General features: G+C 36.7%; 1 protein-coding gene across 1 annotated transcript in view; it reads left to right on the plus strand.

The window, feature by feature from the left end:
* Nucleotides 1-2,090: 2,090 nt before the first annotated feature.
* The window catches only part of CDKL5 (cyclin-dependent kinase-like 5), a gene marked incomplete at its 5' end in the record, with an annotated part of 46,882 nt that continues 26,693 nt past the window's right edge, over nt 2,091-22,279 (plus strand). The window contains 7 exons of the mRNA XM_008947709.1: nt 2,091-2,136; nt 5,170-5,306; nt 8,065-8,185; nt 9,375-9,434; nt 14,521-14,611; nt 16,810-16,999; nt 20,738-20,818. Of these exons, the coding sequence (XP_008945957.1) occupies nt 2,091-2,136; nt 5,170-5,306; nt 8,065-8,185; nt 9,375-9,434; nt 14,521-14,611; nt 16,810-16,999; nt 20,738-20,818 (726 nt within the window). The remainder of the gene's footprint in view (nt 2,137-5,169; nt 5,307-8,064; nt 8,186-9,374; nt 9,435-14,520; nt 14,612-16,809; nt 17,000-20,737; nt 20,819-22,279) is intronic.

Here is a 22,279-nt window from a genome sequence, read left to right on the forward strand (position 1 = left end):
ATTGTTTATACTGTTTGTAATGTATATTGTTTGTTGGGGTTTTTTTAAGATAAAGAGTATGTCATGTACAAATCCTTGATGGCTTAATAATGATGCCATTAATTAGTTAAATGAAACGGTACAAGTGATAAAGCTTTTCAAATGGAAATTTCTTTACTGCTACAGTAACTTGAACTGTTTGGATATCTTTTTTTTCTTAATATGTACATTCCTGAAGTCTTCACATTCCTGTTCTTCATAGAGGCATTCATGCTTTAAATACTGTGACTATTAAAATCCTACAGGACGTATGAAAGTATATCTTTTCTAAGTCTTTGCAAGATTATATACCCAAGAGCTTTTAAAACTTAATTTCCAAAATAATCCCATTCATTACATCAGAACAGCAGCATATGGAAGAGAAGCCACATGGACTAGATTTCTTGAATGGTACAGGATTTCTGCATGTGTCAGGCAACAGCCTTTAAGTTCTTCATTTCTTTTAGTGTACTTAGCCATTACTTTGAGAATGCAGCCTTTTAGTGGATCTGAAACATCTATATTTTTTTCTTTTCCTTCGTATGAAATAGGAATCCAATGCAAAGGGATAAATTTGGCTCGTCTGCAAGGCAGGATATGCACACTGTCTAAACATAGGCATGTTACAGTCAGCAGGGGCTTTTGAGGGCAATTACAGTGTTTCATTTCTGAAAAACCTTTCAGAGGCTTAATTAGCCAGAGCACCTAACAGTAGATACCAGAAGTCAAATAGCTAAATTTACTTACCCACTTAGCAGTGTTCCTTCAGAGTACTAGTAACTATTACTATTATTACTATAGAGTTAGTAAATTTAACAATACTGTAACTTAGTAGCAGTAACATAATTGGTAAAAACATTTGTTCAGTTTAGACCATTCCATTGGTAAGCTTCCTGAAACAAAAATATTTAGGAACTGTATTTGACATAAAAGCTATAGGCAGGCCTTTCAGAACCACTGCAAACCTGAAAATGTGTATTATCTCCTCAGTTCTGACATCCCTTTCTTTGCTGTTCTGTAAATTGGTTGAGCAAAGGGTAGTGCTTGGACCTTTGTGTATCTCAGCTGAATTTATGTAATTTATCAGCCTTCTCAGACCAGTACATATGACGGGTAGGTTTTGGTAACAGAAAAGCAATCCAAGTCCTCTCTGAGAGTTAGTAGCATGTTTTGCTTCTGCTGAACTAACCTTCTTCAGTGTGAAGTAGGTGTAGTTTGGCCACTTAGAATCATAGTAACCCAGGTAGCCTGCAGCCTGCCTACTCACATGCCCTTACTCTAGGACCTTAAACCTTCCCCACCTAAAAGTCAGGTGCTGCATCATTATATGTACAGACCTGCACTAGTCATGCCCTGTTGGCTACGTGCTAAGGGCATGCCTGCTCACGTGACAAAAGAAATCTTTTCATTTAAGAGAAAAATGTGACCTATGATGATCAGGCTTGGTGAGAATAGAGATTACTAGAAGAGTGCAAAGGCATACAGGCATTGCCACCTATGATTGTGTAGTAGGCACAGATTAACACTTTCAAATTCAATAAGTGATTCTGGTTTTGGATAGGCTTCAGGTAAGGTGGTGACTTTTTTTTTAAGGAGGCACAGAGAATTTACTTTCCCAAACTCGTATTCTTTGTAGATATTTGAACTTTGAAACCAAAAAACTTTAGGCAACCAAAATTACAGGTCTTGTTGTGAGCCCTAGCCACCTGCTAGTACAGTGTTGTCATTTTGGCTCACAAAGATAAGCGCCTACATTCATAATTTGGTCACATAAAAGATGGTTTGACTTAAAATACCTAAGCAACTAGTGTCACAGGAACAACTCTTCTGAAAATTTTAATTGATATCTGGTACAAGGTATTTCAATATGAATTTTGAGCATTTACCTTTGCTTCTTCATACTAGGGTTCCTACTTGTGACATATGTGCTACATGTGGATTTTTAATTAATTTTGGGTTGCACTGTGTAATTTCTCTGGAGGCTTTTTTTTTTTCTCTTCAATGCTCAGGACAAAAAAAAAAAGCACACAACAGATCTTGCTCATTTCCCTTTCTTTGCTTTTGTTTTACAGGAGACACATGAAATTGTCGCTATCAAGAAATTCAAAGACAGTGAAGGTAACCTTTTCTGCTGTATAATCTTTCATGTCAGTAACTATCTTGTTAATATCTCTCCAGCTAAAATAAGAAGTCTCATCTATCAAGACCTGATTTTAAAATTATAATGATTTATTAGCTCTGTGAATATTTAAGGCACTTGATCTTTCATGCATGCCTAGGGACTGCATTATATGCTCCAACTAGATAACTGCCTTTCTGTCTTGGTGCATCTATCTTAACATGACAGAGATTGCAGTGAATAAGATCTAAGATCTATAAGATCTAAGGTCTAAGATCAATAAGATCTACCACTCGGAGACCAGATGTGATCAGAAAATGGCAAAATCCCCTCTTGTAGTAGTGACTTCCAGAGTTTTTGGGCTTTATTACTCTTCATCTGTGGGAGGGGATGGAAATGTTAGGAGAGGGGCTAAATGGAGAAGACCAAGAGAAGTCACTGGGAAGTTCAGTGATACGGAGAGGAATCGAGGAGTACTCGGGGATCCATGGGGAGGATTTGAGGGAAGCTGGATGGTGAGGCAGCAACTTTGCCGTCTCTTCAGCAGGCTCCACTCTCCACTGGAAATGCTCTTTTCCCTTTCACAGAAGCCTCTGTACTCTCCAGTGTTGCTGATTTTGCTGAGAAGGGGGAAGAGCTGACTCCTGCGAGGCTTGTTGTTGCTGGCAAAGTGGGTGGCATGAGGCAGGACACGTAGAAATTCTTGTCAGTGCTGCACACACCTGTTCCTCACCCAGCAGTAGTAAAACCAAAGATCTGTACGAGACAGGACTGGCTTTCTGACCTCAGCTTATTGAGGGACAGTGAATCCCAGTTTCCTATCCTAAGCAAAGCTGGCAATCAACCATGTGAGCATCTGTCTATTTTGCACACATCAGAAGTCAACCCTGATCCCTAGTGACCTAAAACAAACAGAAGGAGAAGCCCAATATGGAGTAATGAAAGGAGTCATCCCGATCTGAGGCAATGCAGCTATGATTTGCCATATACCAAGGCTTTAGCTGAAAGCTAACAATGTGGTTTACAGAAACGGCAGTCACTTTTTAGTTTTAGCAAACTTTTTTGTTGTTGTTATAGGATTGCTGGTGGCCATAGAAGTGTGGTTGGTTACAAGGACTGTAATTTTAAGAGTCAGTTAGATACAGCAGTCTCTGATTTGAGTCTCTTTACACAGTGCAGACTCTGTGCTATGCAGCTGATTTTGTCAGACACTTGAAGAGCATATTTTTTAGCTCTGCTGTTCAGAAATCTGTTTTAAATCCCCATTAAATAATGTAGGAGATAATATCATTGTGGTGACAATCTTGACCAGGTCATGTGAGTACTTAAGAATTACTCTTTGAAACTCGATATGACTATTCAGTACAGATCCTAGGCAATGAATCTCAGCAAGAAGCCCTAAACAGGATTATTACATTAGCTTGTCTACCAAAAGATGAAAACACAAAAATGTCACATTGTCATTAGGTCTGGCTTTCCAAGAGTATTATGTAATATCAGTTTACATGATTGATGAGTGCTTTTCAGAGTTGTAGCTGGTTGTTTACAAGTTTCTGGAAAATACAACAGAAGTTCTTTTGATGGATTGGATTCAGCCCATTTCACATCTGTCTCATTAATATGGTAGTTCATTAGAAATCTGAATATACTGTAATTGTTTCTGTTGCCATTTTTTGTTTCACTTAATTTTTTGCTGTTCGACATATGCATGCTAAATGCACTGGAAAGAGTGTATCTAGCTAAAGATGAAATAATGTAATCTTTGCTAGTGCAAGCCAACACCAACCCCTCAGTTTTAAAATTAAATTATTTAGATTGCTCTAAATTATATATTTTTTAATCAAAACATTTGTGATGATAGTATCTTGTCTTCCTTTTCCCTCCTGCTATACTTCATTTTTTTTTTTTCCCCCTCTCTTCTGATGATGATTTTATGTGTTTGCATGACCTGTTTTATTCTTTCTCCCCTGCAAGCTTGATTTTGCCTTTTGTTTGACCAGAAATTTCCTTGTTTCCTCTTCCTCTGATTGTCTGTGGTACATGACCTGCAAATGTGATTCAGCTTAAAACTTAGGCAGTCATATCCCTTTTAATATTGCTGTGTTGTGGATAAAAAGTCTAAAAGATTAAGAACCCTGCTTGTACATTTTTATGGGCACATTTAGGGAATTACTGCATTTCATTTTATTAAATGAAAAATAAACCCTAATGTAATCTAGTTCATTTGACATTTCATTAGTAGTATCCTTTAGAACCCAGTCAGTTCACAGCCCCTTGATGATAAGCAGTTTATGAAGCTTTAGTAAAACAGTCCTCCTTTTTTGAACAACTTTCAGACAACTAAAGTGTCAAATCAATAGTTAAATTTCTTGACTTCTCAGAATCTGATTCAACGCTTCATTGAATCAGTACTTGCTCTGCTTCCCTCTACAGCTGCTTCACTGGTCTGCATTGCTGAATTACCATTGAAAACCTCATGAGGAAGCTTACAGGACTTACAAATCTGTCAGTCTAAAAAATTGTCATGGTTTTTTGGGAATAAAATTATCTTAGAATCAAATAGACTTCTCTGACATTGTTAAAGCCAACCTTTCCATTCCAGGGTTCCTTCTGAGGAAATATTAGCCTTGCCAGCACCTCATGCATGTGACATTTGTGGGGTGGAGGATGTGTCTGTACACATATCTGCATATTTTTTTGAAGCCTATTAGTGCCCTTCATAATGAAGAAGATAGAAATGCAAACAATTTGTTTCTTATGACTTTTTCTGCCATTGAAAATGTTGATGGTAGTGACAGGAAGCCTGTGAGGGTTGCATAATGATAGCACAGTCACCAGTTACCTCTCTTTCAGTGCAGAAGCATCCAGGCAGCAGAGTCCACACTGCAGAATAAGGCTTTTTTTCTCTGTAATAACTAGAAACAGCGAATTTAATCAGGAGTTTGAAATGAAGATTTATAGCGCACATTACTTGTGGGGGGTGTTTTGGTTTTTAATAAGTTTTACACTGTCGCTTCTACTTTGCACTCTAGAAAATGAAGAAGTCAAAGAAACCACTTTACGAGAGCTTAAAATGCTTCGCACTTTGAAACAGGAGAACATAGTGGAGCTGAAGGAAGCCTTCAGAAGAAGAGGAAAATTATACTTAGTTTTTGAATATGTGGAAAAAGTGAGTTGAGTTTGTACTATCCTTGCCACAATTAAATCATCAGCTTTCTAGAAAAGTCTATAAAATATTTTTACTTCTGAAAATTAAACTGCTCTAATCTATAAAGAGGGACTTTTAGAGAGCAAAAACTTTTAATACAATCTGAATTGTTGTAATTAGATATTTGTTGTGAGGAAGCAACACTGATAACTTTACGATTGTTTTTACTTCATGTGTTGGTATTTATAAAAACAAATGTTCTATATAAGAACACAAACATGTTCAAATTCTGTAATCTGGAATACATATCATTTGAAGAAAAAAATTCCTTCCAAACTTCATAGTCCAGTTTAATTGTCTAATAAATCTTGACGTAGTCTTTCAAAACAAAGTCACAGACTTTCAACCGTCAAATCTTTTCAGCTTTCTCGGTCCTTTCCTGTTAAAAGTAGAAATTGTTTGTATATTTCTGCAACAAGGCCACTATCAACAGTTGCTTAGAGGGATTTGGCAAAGATCACTGTCATCATCTCAAATTCTGACCTCATTTGAAATAAATCCAAAATTTCCTTAGACTGGCCTACTACTGCCAAACATCCTGGTGTGTTTCCAGGGAGAAACCTGGAACAGATTGGTCTTCTGTTATTTTTGCAACCTTTGTGATGAAGGTAGACCTTCCCTCTGAATACTAAACCATTTATCATTTCTTCATGGAAATAATTGCGTAGTATTTGCATACACACAATCAAAATACACAGAAGCATAAATATGTGTATCTCTGTAGATTCCATGAGATATTGTTCCCTTGATGGAAATTTTCATTTAATACCCTGCCAGTATGATGTTGCAGTCTAGCTGAGTGCTAGTCCTCTTCAGTCAAGTCTCGTATAAAGATTCCTCAACCTAAATGTTGTGTCTTGTTTTCTTCAGTTTACAATTTATTATGTCATATAATTTTATTGCATATTGTGAGGTGACCTATATTAGCCCGTGGTTTGGCAGAATTCACTTCTTTTTTTCGCCAGCAGATGAGCAACGAATGTGGTGGGTCTTATTTGGATCTAACATCCAAAGCTTGACTTGTTCCACCCATGTTCCTTGCAGTTGTTCCAGACACGTGAAATGTCCTTGATCATGCACCAACTTAGAACATACATTTAATTTTCTATTATAGTTGACTTGGCTAAGCTCTCTGTAGTGGTGGGTTGAAAGAGCAGTGTAAGTTAAAGACATTTAATTGATCTGATAAGGACCGTACTTCAAAAATTGTTAATATTGTTAAAAACACTGGGCTGCAATTTCTAACATTATTTGCATCAGGATAAAATAGTACAATGATAAAGATGGACACCATGTATAGTTTGTGCCTGATGTGCTTTTTATATTAATGTTTACCTTTGTTTTCACTTAAACTTTGCAGTCCATGAACATTTTTCCTATTCAGATATGTTAAATAGTTTCCACAATAGTTTCTCTATTGTATGAATAGGATGGATGATTCGAGGACCAGGATGAATGATTTCTGTATTTTTGGATGAGGGAAGAGTAGAAGGAATTAAATAAAAAAAAAAATTTAGGCTAATTTTTGCTTTAACTGGTGATGAGCACCTTGTGTCCTTCGGGGAATCTTAGCTCTAAAATCCAGATTATTTAAATTCACATTTAGTCTAATCTCCTTTATTCATCATCCATTTACTTAATGTGTTCATACAGGATTATGTCTGGCTTTGTGGATGGTACTATTTTGGTTCATATTTGTAACACTAACTTCTTGACTTACTTAACCAGATCCACATGCTTCTTTGTGGATAGGAGTGTAACTAATGTCAATATGGTTCCTTAACAGAAAATTCTTTCTCAGATCTGAAGTGTGTTTCTAAGGAAACTTATACTCAAGCCCTTCAGTTCCAGTATTTATTTACAGATTGTAAAACTTAGAAATGTTCTGGCCATTATTCATTCAGAAATCAGAGTGCAAACTCCATTGCATTTCTAATTGTGCAAAATTGCAGACATTGTCTAACATAATGGAAATCTTGAGTGTCCTCTTTCAAAGAGGAAACTTGCTAATATAAACAAACAGTTTATTTTCTTTCTTAGGTATATCCTTAAAACAGTTACTATGGCCATAGTTACTGTAGTGCAAATATGTCTAAGATCAATATACCTGATATATAGTTATAGGATACTCCCTAGGTTAGGATTTATGCCCCCATGAGGCATTTTTATATCTGATAACTTCATTTACTCTAACAGGCTTGTGTTGCTTTAACTACATACAGACAGAGTTTGTGATTAATCATGGCCCTGCTATGTCAAAGCAGCAGAACTAACTTAATAATGAAGAAAACAGAATGTTAAAGCACAGTCATATCGTAGAATCATAGAATGGTTTGGCTTGAAAAGGACCTTAAAGATCATCTAGTTCCAACCTGTCTGCCACCGGCAGTTGGACATTGACACTGAACTGGTGTTTCTATTTAAGCAACTTTTTGTAACTAAATGACTTTTAGAATAAGTGGTGTGATGACAGTCTTTTAAGGACTTGTGGTATATTTGTGGTTCACCTTTAAGGATTATTGTCTTTACGCATGCTTTCTCTTGAATGAAAACAGCTAGTAGTACGCTCACAATTAGAATACACTCCTTAAATGTTAAACTACTGCTTTTGCATAGCCAGGTTCAGTGGCCTGAGTGTTGCTTCAGAATGCTGAAACCGTGTTATCTTCTAGCAACTGCAATATAACCCTCTAAAATAATGTGTCTTTTAAACATTTAGAATATGCTTGAATTGCTAGAAGAAATGCCAAATGGAGTTCCACCAGAAAAAGTGAAAAGCTATATTTACCAGCTAATTAAAGCAATTCATTGGTGCCATAAGAATGATATTGTTCATAGAGGTGAGTAGTTCTCAACATGGAAATAAGCCCTGGGTAGGAATTTGCTTTCTAAGGGGAAAGATGTTACAACTTGAAGTAATTTGCATTTAATAGAAATATAAGCAATGGCTTTATATAAACAGGGAAAAAAAAAAATCTGTAAATTTGGCTAGGTCTTAAGTCTGCTGTATGATTTCAGACCTTTGTAAAACTAAATTCATGTACATATAAAGCTTGCTGTCCCCTGTTGTTGGGGTATGATATAAAGATTGTATCATATACACAGTGAAGTGAAACTACAGTACAGACACTGCCAAAGGAAAAGGAATTCTTTTAAACTATTCATGGTGCTCAGTCATTTCACTTTTGAATCTGATACTAGAGTTTTAGGAGAAAAATAACCCAAAACTTAAAGCATGGTCCCCCATGTTTTACTTCTTATGGCAATTCCTCCCAGCTCCCCTGAGTTCATCTCCGTATGTTTACTTTCTCTCCTGAGCTTCAAGCACTTAGAGTGCATGTTTTGATGAGTGACTTTATCTACTTTTATGTTTTTTATCCTGATTTAATCAAATTGTATTTTGTTTTATGGCTTCAAAAGAGTAACATTTCTAATTAGTGTTTCCAAGAAATAAAAATTCTCATACAACATGAGAATTTAAGACTGATCAAACATAAGCAGGAGTATGAAAAGATTTTTTTAAAAAAAAATAGTTTGAAAAATATGCCATATATGGATACCACAATATCCATATTGGAATTAAAAAGTGGGCTTAACGCTAGACAACATTTTTTTTCTAAACAAATGACAAAAAGTCATCAAGAAGGTCCTCGTGACTGAAAATGCTGAACCCAACACACTTAATAGATTTTACTAGTTAACTAGGTAATTAAATGTCAGTTCTTTGTATTATTCTGCAATACACAATATTCTGCATATTGGATTGCTGTCCAGAAATAGCTGTAAGCACCTTTTCCCATATTTTGTTGGGAAATGTTTTAAAAGGCTTCAAAAGTCAGGAAATTAATTCTACGTGTTCATAAAGTGAATTGCTGGAAGCTGTTTCAGCAGTTGCTCTTGTGCTGTTTCACTTAATGATTGCATGAATATCTGTAAATATGTTATAATGAAATAATATTTGCTGAAAAATTTCAAAATTAAAAAGAGAAGTTAACAGCATTTTTTTTGTCTCTCACTTTGGTACTCCAGATATCAAGCCAGAGAATCTCTTAATAAGCCACAATGATGTTCTGAAGTTGTGTGACTTTGGTAAGTTCAGTGGGAAGATACCTGATTTCTGTCTTTTTAAAGAAAAACTCTTGCAGTGGAGTTCTACCTTATTCTGACAGGAGTTCCAGTATATGTACTGTTTAAAACCCTTTTAGTGGTCAGAATTGATTATTTCTTCAGGTTTGTGGCTAGTACTTTAATTTGAAAGTTATCTGGACTTAATTTGCATACCCTGTAAAATACCTGTATTGACATGTCAGTAGAAATGCTGCATTTTTGTCTTTTTGTCTTGGACAAAGTTTTTACTAGCAGTGTTATTGGCACCCAGCTGAGAACAATGAAGGTGAGAAACTGATTAGGAAGCTAGCGAAACTGTCTAAAAAAAATCTGGCCTCTGTATTAAACGAAAAGATAATTCTTCCTTGTTTAGTAAAGACACAATATATATATTTTTTAACTACTGGCTTTCATGGACTGATTTGCATGTAGTTACAGGTCAACTTTTACTGTTACATTAAATAAGGAATCATGTGTCCTCATATGATAAATGACTGAATGGCTGGAGGTTAGAGTTAGAATTCAATATGTAATATAAAATCTGATGTTTCCTGACCTATCAATACCTGTTTAACATCAGCTTTAAGGCTTTGAAGAATCAGCACCCAAGCAGAAGCCAAATTTGCCTATGTGAGTAATGCCCATAAGACAGCAGGGTGGAGTGTATGCTGTTCCAAAAAATCTGTATTTTTCTTCTAAATGCTACATAAACAGCGAATAAAATATTGTTCCCTCTAAAAAGCTTAGAGTTTGGCTTGGTAAATAAAAAACAATTCCATAGTGCTACCCAAGGGCACTTTTCAGTTAGAGCAGTCTGAAAGCTGTCATTTCAAACCACTGCAATTTTGAATGAAAAGAAGTGCTAAAAAAATAGATTGAAAAAGGTTTTTAGGAACACTGTGCTTGCCATTTGTAGTGCTGCTTATTTCTTTTAATCCTAAAGGCATTTTTGCTTAAGCATTCAGAAACAATAACCATTCTAGGAAAAGTCTTAGAAGATTTGGTCCATACCATATGGGTTCTTTGAATTAAGGGCAATTTATTCTGCAGTGTCAGGAACTGCACAGCTCTGACAGAACACCAGGGTACTGTTGCATGGTGCCCTCGGTGCCTTTGCCTTTTCAGTCTCCATAGACTTCTGTCTGCCCCGCTGGGGCCCCCTCCTTGGCAGCTCTGTGCCCAGGCTGCCCTGGCACCATTGCCCAGAGCTGGTGGGGAAGGATTTTTCCTTTACCCTAGGCTTATTTTCAGAGCCTCGCCCTAGCAAAGCACACCCCACTGGGGTTGGCATGGACAGGGCTCTCCCAGTGGGGTGAAGGCTGTTGTTCTGCACACCTTGCTCCCTCTTGTACCAGCTTTGGGTGCTTAGGGGACCCGTTTGCTGCCTTGCACAGAGCTTCACAACCAATGTGTGGGCAGTGCCTGCCCCTGGCCAACGTGTGCTCCAGTGGGGCTAACAGCATTACAAATGGGTACAGCCAGTGGGGATGTGAGTGAGTCCTCATGGGAGATATTCACCCGTACCTTCTTACCTCCTTATGAGCCTTCCCTGATCATCACCCTCCCTCCCTTGTTTCTTTTTGCTATCCACTGAAAGTAACATTCTACATTAGAGTTGGCATATTCCATCAGCTAAAAAATGTCACGTGTGAACTTGCGTCAACATCCTCTGCAGCAGTATTATAGCAAAAAGCTGAACAAATGGTTCTGGATGTCAGTTTGCTCACTAGATGCAGATGATGTGATTTCTGCTAGCAGTGATGTTCTGTGTGGTCCATTGACTGTCTCAATGCTGTGTGCTCCAGCCATGCTGCCTTTCTGCTGTTGGACAACACATGCGATCAGAATGTCCTCACAGTGCTCCACACAATCTCGAGGAAGGCAAACTAAGTTATGGGAGTTTCTGTTGTGCTTACTGTTCATGTGGGCGAGTTTGAATTTTGATCAACGTTTCAGATTTATTTGTATTTAAAATTCCAAGTAACTCGTACGATTTGGGAGTAATCTATTTTATCAATATTAATTTTATGGTGTTATTGCTAGGAGCTTAAACTGTTACTGTAAAATGGCTGTCAGAATGGAATTAGCCACAAATGTTTCCTGAACACATAAAAATTAGCACATAAAAACTTGCCTTTTAACATGATTTAACATATGCTGTCTGCCTACCTAACTTAATGTATGTTTTGGAACACAGGTACTTGTCACATACAGTGCCACATTCTTCATGTCATAACAAATGCAAAGAAGAGGTCTATGTGTCCATCCCAATGCAGAAGTTGAAGTGACTGGATATTTCTAAACAACCCCAGTGGACAAAACAGTTTAAATAGAAAAGTTAATAATTTTTTAACAGGATAGTTCTTCATAATCCTTGTGCTATGTGTTCTGAACAAATCGTGCTAGTTAAAATTGAGACTGAATGTGGTGCTTGCCTGGACACATGTTGTGTGGGTGTCATTTCTGCCAATAGAACTGGAAAAAGAGAACAGTACCAAATGCCGATTACAGCAGATGCATCTGACTTTTGGAAATAGGCTTTCTGACTAGTGTGTTTGCTATTTCAACACCAGGGCTTTGAGATTACGTATTTTAGCAATCTCTTAATCTCTGTATGATATGTAAGCATAGAAATGTTGAAACACAGGACTGGAAAAGACCTCAAGAAATTTTCTAGTTCTTCCACCTACTCGAAGAAAGGAATAAGCATGTCTGTGTCATTCTTGACAGGTGTTTGCTTAGCTTATTCTTCAAATTCTGAATAATGGAGGTTCCCTGGTGTTCCTAGGCATCTATGAAAGTACTCAAGTCATTATTGCTAGAATGCTTTACTTTGTGTAACTTAAATTTGCCTTATTTCTCTCTAAGAAACTAACAACCTTCTCCTTTTTTTTTTTCCTTAAGATCTCTCCTGCCCTGTTCTGAGTTGTGTAAAGTCTTTTTTTTACATTTCTTATTTCATTTGCTCTCCCTTCTTACATCATGATACATGTGGAAACTATTGCTTTCATATTTGCTCACACTCAAATCACCTTCTGTCTTCATCTCCTAATCCATTCCTCCCACTGTTTAGAGTTTAGCCTTACCTTCTCCCTAGTTACCTTCTCTTATTTTTGTATCAAAAAATTCTTCCCAATACTGCAACACAATTTGGAGGAAGGAACAATATGCTAATTATACCATGACAAAAAAAGTAGTTGTGCCCTTAAAAAGATATTAGGCTTTCTTGAATTATTAATTCTGTCCATCATCTTGCAGCATGGTGCCTTCGAGTCAGAGCAGTAGTGAATCCATAAAATGGTTTCTTATATCACCCAAGAATATGTAGATGACACTGAAAGCCATGATGATAATTTTCCCTTCTGTAAGGTTCATTAAACTCTATGGGAAGAGATCAGAATTATTATTTTGGAACAACTTCAGAATACCTGTTTCTCATCATACATGCCTTTTAGTTTACTAACTCTTGAAGGCAGAGGTATCTTGCAAAAAGTAACAGCTGTAACCTTTGTCAGTAACAAATTTATCACTGTTCTCTGAAATCACTCGTCTGATAATAATTTGCATCCAAAACTTTACTTCAGCTTGGAGTAAATTAGTATTCCACAGGGGTGAGTGAGGCTGGGCTTCTTCACCCTACAATGTCAAATGAGACACACTTTCAGAATACTAAAAATTTATTTTTATTTTTTTTTTATTTACAACCTTACAAGCATAGCTGTGTGGGAAAAGTGACTGGCAGCTTCTGCATAAGAACATAGGATATCAAGAAAAATGACTTTTGCATTTAAGTATCATTTACTGATTCTGAAAATGAAATTATGCCTTATATATTTGCAACACAGGGGTTTTTATTCCTTCTTCATCACTCATGCAATAATGAACTCAGTGATTTCACTGAAGTGAATTTTGACACAAGTTTTAATGCCACATCCCACTAAGTGTTTTGAAAATGTTGCTTCTGCATTTCTGTCATAAAAATTTGTCTTGGTTTGATCTCTAGTATGGAGCCTACACATCTAGAGCCTTGCTGCTAAGATCTGTCTATCCTCAGCCTCACCTTCATATTAGTTATGTGTTTGCAAACAGCAAGGGACTCAACACTTTCCTGAAAACAGTGCCATCCATTTGCCTTAGAGTACTTACACATAAAGAATCTGCTAATATTATTACTGTGGTGCTTGGATGACTTCTTATAAGTGGAGGAGAATGAAAACAAAAATATAAATTATTCCTAAATCTGGTGTTTCCAGTATACGCACTCTTCTCATAGTCAGTGGTCTTACTTGTTAAGCCTTAGGACAGAAGTTAAGTTTTGGTACAATTGCAAATAAGTATTTTTTTTATTGTTTTTATTATTGTTAACAAACTTATGTGGAGGAGGAAGTTAATTTGGACATGGTTTCTGATTCTAATTCACTAAGAGCCTTAATATGACTGTGATGATGTGTGGGAAGCTGACACATGGAATAATCCAAATGCAGATGTAAGCAGTTTTGCTGATCTTTGGTACACTCCGGCCTTTTGTAGTTTTGGGAAGATGATTCTGTTCCTTCTTGGGTCAGGGAAGAAGTGGCCTTAGAATAATAGGTGGTTTCTTCACTAGTGAAAAGAATTGAATGCCGTGAGGCTGTAGCAGATAGGATGAATGACTGGAAGAGTCTACTCCTCACCCATGTGTTAAGTTTCTAATGTTATGAATCTTCTGCAAACAGCATCTCAGTGAAATTTAGTGGCAATAGTTCGATATGACATACTGACAGGTAACATTTATCTATCTGTTTTGATTATGGCAAAGCACCAAAAGTAAGAGAAAACCTCACAGACATCTGAGGAGAACGCACAAGTAAAGGAGTCATTAAAGCAGACATGCTGACTTCCACTGTTGTGGAAAAGCTTACATTTCCATAGAGAAGCAATTGCTGGAGACATCATTCTGCACTAGGAATTGTAAATAATTTCTTTCTATATAAACAGGTGTGACTTGACCTCTTACTGCCACAATCAGTGGTGATAGGCACATTGTGTTGAAAATAGGATATAATCTTTCACACGGTTCCTTTGACAGGCTTTGCTCGTAATCTGTCTGAAGGAAGCAACGCTAACTATACCGAATATGTGGCTACCAGATGGTACCGCTCACCTGAACTCCTGCTTGGGTAAGTACAATTTGTAGAACTGTATGCTAAATCTTGACTGATTCTTTACAATTTTTCAAGTGTCTTTTTTAAGACTTACCCGTGGAGAGCTGTGATTGAGGTGTCCCTACTCATGGCAGAGGGGTTGGAACTGGGTGATCCTTGTGGTCCCTTCCAACCCTGACAGATTCTGATCTGTTTTAGCAGAGGACTTTAGAGCCCTAATGGCTCAATGGTTGGACTTGATGATGATCTTGGAGGTCCTTTCCAACCTAAAGGATTCTATGATTCTATGATAAGTTTTGTTCATTTCCAGTAAGTCAGTGTGCATCATTGACGTGTTCACTGGTCTTGATCTGAGCAGTTAATCAGTTTTAACTGGTTAAAATATGAAGCTGAATTATAACAGATACATTTCATGTTCCTGGCCTCCCTACCCCATTCCCTTCAGAACAGGTTTCCATGGTAGTTCTGTAGCCTGAAATGTTCCATCAGTCTAGTAGTGGACATCACATGGAACAGCAGTGCAGCTTTCACCACACTACACTCCCAATTCCCTCATCATTTAGGTCAAAATTTTGATTTAGTTTTCATTCCCAGATACCCTTTGCCAGCACTGCTGAAGAGGCTCAGAAAGGTGGTGCTAGTTTTTGCTAGTGAGGAAAAATTTATTGAAGGAGGCTATGTGAATAATTTTAATAAAGCCCTGAGAAGTTAGTGTCACATTGCCTGTGAAAGCACTAGTTACATGAGCAGCCTCAGCTAGACAATTTAGTTTTACTCTTTTATTAGTCTGTAAAATTAGTGTTTTACTACCTCACGAGGTTAAACAAATTTTCAGACACTATATGAACAAATTCATAGGACCCAAAAGGGCAAAGGAAGAGACAAAAATTACTGGAGATATACTATATGTGATCTTCCTTTTAGTACCAAGTTTAACAGTGCATTGTTCTAAACTACATGAACATTCTGACAGAGTACAATTCCTGTGTGTGTAGCATCTATGTGTGTGTGTATATATATATATACACATACATACACATATTTTAGAAATAAGGAGTGGGTAGTCACAGGATGAATCAAAAAAAGTACCAGTCACTGCTAAGATTCTTTAACCAAAATGTTTATGCTGCTGAGAAACAAACCTTTGTTGGAAGCTTTGATTAACACTGAACTAGACATTTCTTGAATAGGTAAAGCATTAGGTAATAATTATTCTGTCAATAAAGTCATCGCAGTATTCCCAGAGCTGTGCTAATCTTAATCAAGTTGGTAGGCACTTGCATTGTTAAACGCACGATGGTATGTTAAAGTTGCCATTAAAAACCTGAAAGCTCAGGTTTTTATATTTTGGAGAAAATAGGTATTATTAAGCTTCCAGCAAAGTGTAGGTGTTTATCTAAGTATAAAAAAGACTTGGAAAGAAAGCATCAATTGTGGCCTTTTTGGCTACACAACATTTTACTCTTTTTCCGTGGTAGCAATGAGGATATAGGAGGAAAGGCATGAAAAGGCTTGACAAGTGTTTATTAATCTGACCTGCAGTTTTCAAAACTGTTTCTTTACCAAAGGAAATTTAGCAGGAATTATGTCTGACTACCTTTGTTTGATTAGCTTCTAGAGAAAGAGAGAAGGTATGTATATTGCATGCATTCGGCTTTGCTGGCCTATGTTTATGATGATTTCATTATTTCCTCACCTGCGTTTTTTAAAGAATAGTTTTCAGGAGCATTCTGTTTTCTCTGTAATGAAAATTTTACTGTATGAATGCTGAAACAAAGGTGTCTTCTAATTTCTCTTCTCCAAGGGGCCAGACCCAATATGCTTATCCAACTACCAAGTGTAATGTAAAAAGAAATGTAATGCAGAAATAGAGCACAGTCGTTAACCCCTGAAGAGAAGTTAGTGCTCATCTAACGAGAAACGCTATCTGCTTCCCAGGTAAAAAGATTATACCTGTATATAAGGCTTTTCACAAAGGTCAGCAGATCTTGAGGTACTTGAGAATTCCCCTCCTGCCTTTTCAATCAGCAATTTATTGTGTAATCCAGGGCAGAAACTGAGTGTTTGGTACTTGAGGTCATTTCTTTAATATCAAAGGGTTTTTTTTTTTTGAATTGTTAGGAAACAGGCCACGGGAAATAGTCAATAAACTGAAACAGCTCGGTAAGAAGACAGTGTCAGTGAGTGAAAAACATTGTCCATTTGCTTTACAGAGCCCCTTATGGAAAGGCTGTGGATATGTGGTCTGTAGGCTGTATTCTGGGAGAGCTGAGTGACGGGCAGCCCCTGTTTCCTGGCGAGAGCGAGATTGACCAGCTCTTCACCATTCAGAAGGTGCTAGGCCCACTGCCAGCCGAGCAGATGAAGCTCTTCTATAGCAACCCACGCTTCCATGGCTTGCGGGTAAGACAAAGCTTTGTTCGTATTTTTATTTACTTGCAGACTGTTTACTGTATTGTCAGTCTTGCTGCTAAGGTTCTGTTCTTCTACATTGGGCATTATCTGTTGCAAGTCTTTCTGTGGAGGTACAGGATATTTTTGTTATGAGGCATTCATAATTCAGATTACACCAGTACTGAGTTTTATAACTATGTTTGTTTTACTGTTAGAAATTGATTAAAGATCAATTGTTTTGACTTTTTTTGGCATGCAAGTTAGCATTTATGCCCAGGTCAGCATTGGCCTGACAGGTCTGCACTGTGATGTTTCATGATGTAGCTCTGTCAGTTCAGGGTGTGGAAGACTCATGCCTGCTGTCTTCAGGCTACCCTGTCTGAAAAATCTGAGTCATAGATGCTGCAGTCATGGCAGAAGAACTTTCTGCCTTTTGACTTGTTTTCCTGAGGAGCTGATCTAAGCCACATGAGTGAAAAAGCACTTCCTACTGACAGCGTTGTTCCCTTTCAGGGGTTTGCTAATACCACAAAATGACCGAGACTCACTAGTGTGGAGAAGCTGCTCAATTTGGCATGCTCAATATGGCAAAATCCCAGAAGCAATATAAAAGTAATAGTTCTGTTATCTTTAACAATACCTGGTCAGTGAGTGTACTCACGTTTCCTTGTAATTCAGTTTTGGTTGTCATTTTTTATTAATGAGTGTTGCTTAGAAAGGTGAATTTTTGTTCTTGATAAATGGGCTGAAATAGTGTAAAATCCTATAAAGAGACATATGAAAGTTTTAGGAGGCCTGTCTGTGCTAAAGACTTGAGATTTAGTTTTGTTCTGTAAAAGAGAAAAGTTGGAGAATAAGAAAAGGACAGAGGGGGGACCTAGTTGTTTTAAAACTTTTTAAAATTTTCCATAAATTGAGTTTAGTTGATGATGATAAGAAAAGTAATGTTGGCTTAAGGTGTTGGGATAATTATTTTAGCTATAAGGATAGCTAATTTCTAAGAATTTTTGTTGGGGTTTGTAGACCCTCCATCCAAGGAGTGCTTCAAAAATGATTAGATGAGCATTTCTTGCAGGGTCCTGTTGGTGTCTGGTCCTGTTTAGAACAGTGAACTGGGTGGGATTTTCTGTTTAAAAAAATTTCTAATGCTGTATCGCAAGAGCAATGCTTTGGAAGTTGTAAGCTCTTCATGATTATTTTACAGCATTTCTAGTTGTGTAGTGTGATTTTATTTGGATAAATGCTCTGTAATGTGTTAGGACAAGAATACAGTGTCTTTGTTTTGTAGCTTTAAAATACAGTAATTCGAGAAGACAGGAGGGACCTAATGTGATTAGCACAAGTTTGAGAGTTATGAGTCTCTGTTTTCATCCTAGATCAATGCTTTATTCTTTGACCTCTAACATGTTGCTGCCTTCCTAGCCACATCTTTAAAGTCAGGATACTAATGATGATAAAGCAACATATGCCTTCCAACAGAGAGTAGGTTTTGAGTGCTGAAGGAAAGTCTGAATAATGGCTTAAACATGGAAAAATACTAAAAAAAAAATGCTGGTTCATAATGTGATGCTCTTTAGTTAATTTACTGGAAAAATGTGTTCTGTGCTATAAGATACTTAAACATGTTTCCCTGATCATTCCAAATGTAAAATCTTCTTTGTGATGGTCATTCTACATGAAGATAAGAATATTTTACCATTTGGTTTATGTAAAAATTGGAGGAAGTATGAAAGCCTTGGTTCACCTAAGTTACTGTCTAAGATCAATGTAGCAGACTTTGATTTTAAAAAACTCTCAATCATTAGTAAACCACTTCAAAAGAAAGAAAAGAGAAAAATACAGATACTATTTAGGAACAAACACATTCAAACTAATGTTCTTTCATTTTCCTTCAAAGCTCACTTGATGTAGTTTGTGGAAGGTAATGCCAGTACAAACAATGGCCAGCAGCTCATAGCAGTATAACACTTATGTGCACACAGTGCACGTGCAGTGCTTCCAAATAAAATTAACTTCTGGAAACGAGTTTTTGTACTGGGTTGCTCTCTAAAGCATAGTTCTGAAGCTAGAATTTAATCCCAGGAAGGTGAACATATAAAAATATCCCTATATATGTAGCAATCCCTAGATGTGAGAGTTGAAAAATAAACAAGTGAAAGTAAAGGAATAAAAGCCTTTAAGATTTTCTGGTCATTGACATGTTAGACCTATACATATAGTTCTCATATGTTTTTACACTACAGCAAACTTCCACATAAAATGTTTGTCTTCATGTTTGTTGATTTTTTTGTTTGTTTCTGTTGTCTGTCCTAATCACCGATTTGAATGTTATTGTTTTCTTCTATTTTCAGTGACTTTTTTTAAGTATAACTGAGTATTTTCTGTGGCTGTGTTTTATATATGACTTGAGCCCATTCGGACAGATAGTGTTGGCTTTTATGTAGCAATAGACAAAAACACTGCGTGCCTATTGTCAGTATTCTTACTTTGATGTGGTAGCTTAAGAGGACTTAGAAAAATAATACATAGGACATGGATGGGATCAAGCCAGGCTGCAGTTGAAACACTTGGATAGTATTAGATGAAATCCACAACTCTGGGAACTGCTAACAAAGTGTGTGGATCTCATCTGTGTAGTTTTGGATAAACTATGATTAATGCCAATAGGCTAGCTGATTGTTGTTTGGATTTGTTTTGGTTTTTTTTCCAGAGCCTTCTCTGGTATTCAAATGTGTAATTTTCTCTAAAATCAGCATAAGTGGTTCCATGAGGATTTTTTTGACTCTGTTGGAAATCCAGCCTTAATTTCTAATTCTGAAGACGCTGACATATATGTTTAGTATTTAAATATGAAGTTATTTCACTGAAATCAGTTTAACTACTTGTTTGCTGTCAGTTCAAGGCATACTACAGCCTGGAAATAGATCTTTGCTATCTGTTTCTTTTCAACTAATCGTACTTGATGTTATATCAAGCAGAGAAATGTTGAGCAACTTTCATTTCATAAAAAGAAAAGATTCTGTCTTCATTTCATTTGACACTTGCCTTGTTTACAAAGCAAGCAAAAAACCCAGTTCTGTGCTTTATTTTTTCTTTCTTCAAATCATCCCTGCCTGTCCTGTTCTTTCCAGACAGAGCTACTTTCAAATACTGCCTTCTTCAGGTTTTGTCCAGTTGACTTAAGGTGCCTTCCAGCAGTGTGCTCTGCTTCTCATGGTATTGCCAGTTCTTGCTGCAGCATCACCATAGGAGAAATCCTGAACCTTAAACATATAGGCATTTGATGTTTTTCACTAAAAACATTTTGGAATTGTCTGTTAATCTGTGGTATTTACTTAGTACTGTATTTGCACTCTTAAATTTTCTCAAAGATGTTTTTAATCTTGGTAAAAAAAAATATATTAATTGTGTTATTTCTAAAACTATTTTAAACCTCCCACTCTTGTCAATTATAATGCCACACATACATTTATAAATATAAGTTACTTATTTCTCATTTTAGAGAGGCTCCTTGACTGCCCTACTAATCAACAATACTTTCTTTGGTTGACTAGGTGCATATCATACATCAATAGTTATTTGTTTCATTATAATGATGTGATGTCTCATAAACCACTAACTTTTTCAGTATATAATTCCCATTAATCACATGCCTTGATTCACTGTGTAGTTTCTATTTTTTGAACATTATAGTCATATATACTTTGTTTACATTCTCAGTATATTTATGCTATGTTATTTTTACAGTTTCCAGCAGTCAATCATCCACAGTCTTTAGAGAGAAGATACTTGGGAATTTTAAGTGGTGTATTGCTTGATCTTATGAAGGTAGGAAAATACATTTTATTTTCTCTCTGTAGAGAACGATGTGGCTTTTTAATTTTTGTTTCCTAATATAGTACATCTCAAAAGTACTTGTGAAGTTCCATTTGAGGTGTTTGGTAGTTTGGAGGAAGGCTTGATATTTCCTATGGAATCAAGGAAAACCTCTCACAAATGCTAGAAGAATCTGTTCAAATTTGACTGATATGATAAACAATCCATAGTCCAGACAAAACAATTACCATAATTTGCAGCAATATGCATTCACACTGACATAGATTCAGATGCATAGGTTACCTCAGTAATGCTGAGGTATGAGTTCTCAGCTCATAATAAACTTAGATTAAGTCCAGAGAGTACTAGGCTAACCTGAGTTGTTTTTCATTTGTTGTTGGTTAAGCAGGAGGATGTGGAGAGTTGTCAAAGTAGAGACACCATAATGTTTGGTTTTGGGGTTTTTTTGGGGGTTGTTTTTTTTTTACTTGAACCCTTAATCTGCTTGCTGTCACTCACCTCTACACAGCATGTGAGTTACTCTTCAGTCCTGTTTTGGAACAGGTCAGCTAGTTAGCTAGTTACCCATGGCCAAACTAGGATATGGTACTGAGAAAGTTTCTTAGAGGGTCTTAGAAGCTGGCACCCCTCAAAATGGCCAAACACTGCAAAGTGTTGTCCTATGTATTTGTGCCATATTCCTAGGTATGAAACATATATTATTTTCATTGTTATTGTAGTATAAAATATCATTGTGTCAGCTGCAGCACAACCCTTCTATTTATTATTTCATTTACAGTGAGCTGAAAAAAAAAAAAAAACTCAAGATGTCAAATTAGGTTTAGAATCACAGGGGTACCGCCTAAAAATCGAAGGCTCTCAGGATAAATATGAAGCCCAAATAAAGCTAATCAACTCTAAATTAAGTGCCTTGTCCCAAGCCCATCTGTGCCAGTTGTCTTGGAAACCAGAGGTCATCTGCTTTGGGGCATACTTGAGTGTTTACTTGCTTTTAGCAGGATTGATACAGCCAGCAGAAATCCACCAAATTAGCTCTGCTCTTCAACGTAACTGGTTCAAATCACTTCCATTTAATCTCCCTGCCTTATGAAGAGAGTCAGCATAGCTTTTATCTCGATTTCATGGAGTCCACAAAGTTAAGTACCTAGGTGCATATAATTTAATGTTTGGGTATTATACAGTCTCCTCCATTTTCCAATTCACAGAAACTTATTCTGGCATCGGAGTTTGCTGTAGCTCAGGATATAGTAGTATATATTGCAGAACAGCCATTTCAGGATCACTCTTTAGCATGTGCTGGGGTTGATTTTAGCTTTAGCCTAATTTTTATTATATATATCAGTGCCTTTTGGGTTCTTTTAGTGCAATTTAAAAGTTAGAAAGCTGTGAAATTAAGCACCTGAATTTTAGGGGAACATAGGTCTCTAAATAATTCCATTCCATGTTAAATAA

This window comes from Merops nubicus, unplaced genomic scaffold, assembly GCF_000691845.1.
Source record: "Merops nubicus isolate BGI_N331 unplaced genomic scaffold, ASM69184v1 scaffold15029, whole genome shotgun sequence".
In the NCBI taxonomy this organism is placed as follows: Eukaryota; Metazoa; Chordata; class Aves; order Coraciiformes; family Meropidae; genus Merops; species Merops nubicus.